At 38.7% G+C, this 7743-nt stretch overlaps 1 protein-coding gene across 1 annotated transcript; it reads right to left on the bottom strand.

Annotated features, from left to right (window-relative positions):
* Positions 1–789: 789 nt before the first annotated feature.
* Positions 790–5362, bottom strand: coq10a (coenzyme Q10A). The gene is made up of 5 exons (XM_028453949.1): positions 5226–5362; positions 4054–4200; positions 3758–3950; positions 2695–2796; positions 790–1949 (listed from the first exon to the last, which is right to left on the bottom strand). Exons 1-5 carry the CDS (start codon positions 5360–5362, stop codon positions 1782–1784), a joined length of 747 nt encoding a protein of 248 aa, XP_028309750.1. The 3' UTR covers positions 790–1781.
* Positions 5363–7743: the final 2381 nt, after the last annotated feature.

The raw sequence follows: 7743 nt of genomic DNA, 5'->3' as shown, positions 1-7743 counted from the left end.
TTTCACCTTTACAAAATTATATTCAATACAGTTTACAATACATTTTTTTTTAAACTTGCAAGAACAAGGAAATGGTAATTATAATTCAAACACCAACATCAGAAACGAGTGGTATGTTTATTCTGAAGCAAAAGTGTTTAACTTTTGCTTCTACAACAAATCTAGATTAAGCTCTTAAATTCTTTTTACAAAGTAACCTCATCCACCTATAAAAGTACCAAGTATGATTTATGTAAATAAAGCAAAAATGCACTGAGTGATGGTAGTTTAACAAGGGCTGATGATGCGTTTACTGACACCTAGTGACCTGGCGTTTGTGCTATGATTACTGCAAGTAAACATTTTTATAAAACATGATTGCAAAATACAATTTGGACATTTTTTGTATTGATACGATATTGTGCAATGACAATCGAAATAAGAACAAAATCTAAAACAATTGCTAAATATGGGATTTGAAGGTGAAATTGAATAAGAGTAAAACATCTTTGAATGCTGAGACTCTGCCTGAGAATTTTTTTTTTATTAATGTTCGAAAAGGTTTCGGGTCATTTGAAGGAGTTTTACACTTTGAACTTGAACCACAAACTGTGCACGTAAGAGTTCCTTTCACCACGTGCACACACCTCAGAGTTATTAATAAGTGCCCCAAATACCAGCAGCCACTCTGGTTTCTGCTCCACAGGGCAACAACTGCTGCTCCAGGAGACGAGACTCAGGTGAAGGACAGACCTCCACAGTTGGGTCAGATCCAGTAAATGATTGAAAATTTCATCAAAGAAAGCAGTGTGAAGAACAGGGTTTTTTTTATTGGCACCTAAAATACAATCAGATTCATGCTTTTTGCTTATTTAAACCCCTAAATCAGATGTGGATACTTTGCTGCTATAGCGCAAACAATTAACTTTTCTAGTTTTATTTAAAACAGCCAAAAAACTGACATTTTCAAAACTTAAAATGTCAACACCATTCTAGAAGCTGAACCGAGAAAAATAAATGTATTAGCATAAAAATACATTTCCTTAAAAGAAAAATAATCCCATTACAGTGTAGATCATTAAATAAAGAGCTGTTATCAATGATTGACCTACAGTTTCACCTGTAACTTTCTCCATCTCACACAATGTCAATCAAAGCTAAAGTTCAGCTTTTTTTTTACTGGAGCATAAAAATATACAATCTCTGAAGCCCTTTGTGCAACATCAGCTTTAGTCATACACGCCCAGATGTTTGAAATAAATCCGTTCGTCTTGACGTCAATAAAAGCTCACGTCAACACATGAAAGCCATGATGTCACTGGTTTATTTTGGTTTATTCTACAGCCCCACAATGGACAACAAACAGCGAATGGCTTCAGTGTTGTGAGCGCTGTGGTCACTGGTTTAGATGGTGATTTCTCCTCCTGGGCTGTAAAATAAGGCATTGGTCAAGACGAGCAGGTCAAACTGATCCACAGCAGGAAAATAAACCCAACGAGCTCCAGTCAGTCCATCATCATCATCATCTCCAGTAAAACGTGCAACAAACCACTGCTTAATAATAACTTATAGAGGGACGTCAGTGATGGAGGTCAAACAAACAGAATAAAAGCTTCAAACTAAAGGCAAAGGAGGTGTTTTTCTACTTCACTTTGTGTTGAACAAAGTCGGCGTAAATACAGCGTATTGATTGGTTCCAAGCGGCAGCCATTTGTGAAGTAAATGGAGGTCCTTCATCCTCAGCGTAGTCATGCAGCTCTGTGGGGTATGAGGGGGGTATGGGGAAGGGGGCGTGTCCAGGATCACGTCTGGTGCACCTCGTGGAACATCAGCTCTCGGGGGATTCGAGTCTCTGGGCCGTAAAGTTTACAGGCTCTCCGCTCGAAGGCAGCGACGTTCTGCTTGACGACTTCGTCAAAGAACATGGTGGCTAACTGAGAATGGAGGAACGAGCGGAACTCAAAGGAAATCTGTGGGAGGAGGAGGAGTCAGAAAAACACTAAAGGAAGCACAACCGTAAAGACGCTTCCACAGAGCGCGGGAGAAAAATGAAAATGTGACGAGGAATTGAATTAAAAACATTTCAACGACTCTTTACAAGTACACTGTTTCTTCATTTTATCTTTATGTGCTCACTTAAAGTTTACAGCAGACATGAGCACGTGGCCCCGTGTCTGATTATCTACGGCCCCCAGAGAAGTGACAGAAAAATACGCAAAATTACAAAAACAAAAACAAAAGACTAGAAAAAGTCACAAAAAAATGCCCACAAAAATGTATAAAATAAACACATAAAATGACCAATGACACAACAAAACAAGAAAAACAAAGAACAAAAAACACTTGTTAATGTGAGCATTAATACTTGTGTATTAAAACTCGTTATTTTATTTGCTGAAATCTAAAAATCTATTCAATGAATAACTTTAAACATTGTAGTGAAGCGCGTTTTTACACCAGCATTAACATAGTTTTATGTAAATTGTACGTGTGCGCGCTCAACACGTATGAAACTTTACAAACTTAATGTAATACTCTCGTACGTTTCATTAAACGCACACGCAGGAAAATGACGGACGAGCTTATGAAACTTTACACATGTTTGTAAAACCTTCACAGCTTCAGAGGTTGAACATTTGTGTAAATTTAATACGCTCACGTGTAAAGTTTCATGTGCTCACACAGTTTTACACCATCATCTAAAGCATCACTTACAGAAAAGTCTACGGTGCAGGTCCGAGGGTATCCAGGAATGCCAGGACTGAAGCGCCATATCGTCTCCAGGTGATTGAACAGCTTTCCGTTGGTACACACAGCCTCGAAGAGACGACACACACACACACATTAGAACACACTATATGGGGACATTTTTTTAAGTATGCACGGTGGACACACTAGTCATATTAAACCGTCCCATGATGCATTGCGAGCAGATTGTAAAATGGTCCTGGGACCGGATTCGAGCTAAAAGTCAAACATCCACTTTTCAAAATAAAAGCATCTCTTCTTGCCTTCCATAAGTTTTTAAACTATTTTGTAAATAGGGTTCTTATTTTGAAGTTAACAGGAAGTGTAGCCAGTAGCACAATGGAGGGTCTCTGAAAATGTGTGAAATGTGTCTACGTGAGTTTTATGGATCAAATGAGCACATGTTGATATTCTACTTTGTCACTTTCTCACTTCAAAGGTTTTCAGAACTTTCAAAGTAAAGGTGGAGAATCAAAGGAGATATTTAGCCTCAGTGTGAACAAGGTTTTTAACGCTGTAGGTTCCAGATGCATCTTGGGAAATTTGGAAGTATACTTCAGTGGGAACGCTGATCATCCTAACAGTAGGGTGTAGTATACTGTAGTAAACAGTATACACTATACCAGGAGTCTCACCCTGGGACCCACATTTTGCTACGGTCATTAAATCGTGACCCACTTTTTTTGTTGTAGAATTCAACCAGCCAATTTTTTTTTAAATATAATTCTATATATTTTCCAACATGATAGATATCAAGTATTTACCCAGTACATGTACGCGACCCACTTTTGGGTCCTGACCCACCAGTTGAGAACCTCTGTACTATAGTATATAGTAAACAGTATATACTCATTGAGCTTGTAGTGTGTAGTACGTTAGTGTGACATTTATAACAGTCTTCCTGCTCACAGTGAAGCTTCAACACTGATAATTATAGATATTTATATTAATTAATCTAATCCCCCATCTATGTAGACGCTGAGTCAGCACTTCTGCATCACACTGACTGAAATCCCATCCTGGTGCTTACTTTGACTAAATGTGGCCTGACGTTGGTGATCATAGATGTGTATCTCTCCACCACTGGAGGGAATCCCACCTCCAGCTGAGCTTTGGCATGCCCCGCCCTCTTCATGATGATCTGGGACTTTTTACACCACGGCACAAAAAGCTTGTAGTCGTCCACGTTGGCCACCACCTCGTACATCTCCTGCATCGAATACCTGCCACAGCAAACAGTGTGAGTGAGTGAGTGACTCCGCCCACTCAGGTTGTGAAACGCTGAGGGGGAGAGAGAGAGAGAGAGAAGAGAGAAGAGAAACTGACCCCAGGATCCGACGCTCAGAATACTCCTTCCTCTTGTTGAAGCTGATGAACCTCCTGCTCTGGGCAGAGGAGGCCATTGTGTCCCATTCCTGATGGCAGAGCAATCTGGGAGTCCTGGTCATCAGAATGCCACATGACGACAGATGTCTGACACACACACACACACACACAGCTCAACAACAACATATAGTGTCCCAGAGGGATCTCCATAAAGCACTGGAGCTTTCTCTGCTGCTTTTAGTCAAACACAAGCTCGTTAAAACAGCTGGAAACATCAGTGACACATCCAACATCAGACACACAACTGGTCTTTTTAAACTGTCTGTCATTATAACGCCAATAAAATATCAAAAAATAGGCTCCAACATGACACAGAAATGCCTCACATTCACATACATGTTTTGGGACAAAATCACACATTGACAAACAATTTATCATATTTAAGACAAACATGTCAAACTCTGCTCATAATCAGGTGAAAATCTTGTGATCCTCTGAAAAGCTTCATCATTCTGAAGTGTTGGTTCACATTATTTTATGACTGCATTCAAATGTGAAAAGGTACAAAGAAGGGTTAAGCTGATGGTGTAGTAGCTGAACTGGTGATCAGTTTATCTGGTGACGTCACAGAGGCTGATTCTCTGGTTGGAGAAATTTATGTTTATGTATCATTCTTTTGAAATGTGAAGAATCCCTTAACTAGGCTTTTACTATGGTCTACTGTCAGTGGTCATCATATACATTAATGTTTAAGTCCCTGTGTGGAATTTTACATCTGTAAATTTAACCCTGAATTGTTTTTCTGGTAAGACTTCATTTGATTTAAAATTAGAGATGTATATCATATATCGCCATTTTGAGAAGAAATATCGAGATATGAGTTTTGGTCCATATCGCCCAGTCCTACAACTGACATGAAATCTATTGATAGATTTGTTATAAACAATAAAATCTCGTCTTGTAAAGTCGTTTGTCTTGCTCAGTGAACTAAATTCCTGCTGTTGTCGAACTACAAACCGACACGTCTCAAGACTGTGAGTCACAGATGTTATTGTTCATGTTTAAAGGGAATCATAATAATGTATTATGTGTTTGGGGTGTAACATTGTGACCTTCTGTGGGTGAACACACACACACACACACACTCTGACCTGAACACACACTCAACTCACCTGATGTTTTGCCGCAAACATCCTCGAGGCACCGCGGGGCGACACGTCCGTGGAGATCCGCCGGTGGCGATTTGCAGGAAGTCGCTGAACGTCCGAACACCCATGGGCAACCTCCGGGCACCGGCCGCGGCTGCCATCAACCCGGGCACCGAGCACCGCTGCTACCGCTGACCTGTTTCACACCGCGGGGCTTTAAGAAGCGAAGTCCGCAGCAGATCTACCGGCAATGGTCTCCGACGGTAACCAGCGTCAGTGTATCGGCTAGCGGTGGCTAGCACGGTTTCATAACAGCCAATCAACACGATGGAAAGCCGCGTTTTGAGGGAGCGTTTTAGTAAGACTCACATCACTACAGGACACCGCCGCTCAACTCACACCAAAGCTCCGTTATTTATTTACTTTTATCTTAAATCTGTGGTTAAATTCCACACAGCTGCGGACGACCTTCTGTGGCTAAATTAAGCGCCGGTGGGACAAACCGTTCCTCTCCGTAGATTCAGTTGATCTCTGCGGGGAAACAGCGCTCCCCTGCGGCCTGGAGGGTAGTGATGTGCCGTTTCGTATCAATAAATTAACATCAATGACGTATGCTGTGACGTAAAAGACTCACCGGCTGGCCACGCCCTCCAACTGGATCACGAAGTGGCTAATGACTGTTTGTGCGTTGATTGATTATTAGCAACATTTGAAAGATTATAATGAATAAAAAGAAGAACATTTTGATCTCATTTCACCCAGCTAGGTAGGTCATTTCTTTTTTGCAATGCAATTTATCTTTTGCTTTCTTTAATTATACACAATTCATATTTTTTTTATTGTTTATGTATATTAATGTATGTATGTATACATCGGTATATACTATATATATATATATATATATATATATATGTGTGTGTGTGTGTATATAAGTAGTTTTGTTTTTTGTGACATTCCTTTTATTTGATTTGTATCGTTTTTGTTTTTACATGTTCAAAAATAAATGAATAAAATAAAAGTGTCCGTGTGCCAGGGAGTCGAGTTAGTTATAACAAAAAGTTACACAATCGCTTTCACTGCCCATACTTCACTATAAATAAATATTTCTATTTTCCATAATGCCAGCATTTTTCATTCAAATAATGCTGTTCGTGAACATAGACAAAATATGACATGCTTTGCATACTTCTTTATTTTTCTTCTTCTTCTTCTTCATCTTCTTCTGTTGTGTTTATTGGCGTTTAGCAACAACTGTAAACATGCTTTACCACTACTCACTGCTTCAGGGAGAAAAAGACACAAAATGACAAGAAAAAGACAAAACAGTTCAACAGCATAAAACACAGAAATATGTACAAAATGACAAATATATATATATATATATATATATATATATATATATATATATATATATATTATTATTATTATTATTATTATTATTATTATTGAAGTCATTGGAAAGTTATCACCTGATGTCACTAACCAGTACAGGCAAACAATTAATTGTGTTAACACTGTCATATTTCACAATTTTCATGTAAAAACTACAACTATTACAGAACACAATGACAGCAATAAAAGTGAATAAAAAACGTTGTAAAACATGTCCCACATGTTTGAGTTTCACCTAATTCTTACATTCTGCATGATTTAAATGTTATTTCAACTGACATAAATGAATGTTATCCATATGCGTATATTATTATGTAATGAACAGTTACATATGTCAGATTTGAGTGCCATGTGGGACCCTAGAGAATCTTTTTAAAAATCTGAAAAAAATTGTCATGCTTCTTTACCCCAAAAGGAACACCATTTCACCCAGGGAGGGGCTTTCCTTGAAAAAGTGTTTTGCCACCCTAGTATTTATATATATGTATATACACGCATTTGCTCAAATGTCAGATTTCTTTTGTTCATTGTGAAATAGCTTGAAAGTAGGGGCAGGGCTATATAAGCGTTATTGCTATTATTATTATCATTACATTGCTGAGGCTCTTTTTTTTTTAAAAGTCAGCAATGATTGCTGTATTTTCATTTTGTAATGCCTGAGATAAATAAATAAATAGAAATCCAAACTTATGGTGGAAAAAGTGGTGGAAATGGTTTATAAGTGCCAGAAATGTCTTGAAAGTGGAAAAAAAAAAGTCCAGTAAAGGCATTGGAATTTGTTGTAGAAGTGGAAAAAATGGGAGTAATGTAGCAAAAATGCATGACAGAAAAAGAGATGAAAATAGGTTCAAATGTGGCAAGTTTGGTGTAACTGCAGAAAAAGGGTAAAAAAATAAGCAGAAATGGGCTCAAATTGGTCAAAACATATTCTTAGTTTCTTGAATGCATCTGGCGACCCACTCCCAGTGTCTAGCTATCTTAAATGGGGTCCTGACCCCAAGGTTGAGAACCCCTGTAGTACAGTCGTCAAAAAAGGACAAACCAACTCATGCAGTTGCGTGTCTCTGTCGCACGGTGTCGCCCTATCTCTCTCTCTCTCTCTCTCTCTCTCTCTCTCTCTCTCTCTCTCTCTCTCTCTCTCTCTCTCTCT

This window comes from Gouania willdenowi, chromosome 7, assembly GCF_900634775.1.
Source record: "Gouania willdenowi chromosome 7, fGouWil2.1, whole genome shotgun sequence".
Lineage (NCBI taxonomy): Eukaryota > Metazoa > Chordata > Actinopteri > Blenniiformes > Gobiesocidae > Gouania > Gouania willdenowi.
The sequence above is the reverse complement of the archived record's forward strand: the minus strand, read 5'-3'. Positions and strand labels throughout refer to the sequence as shown.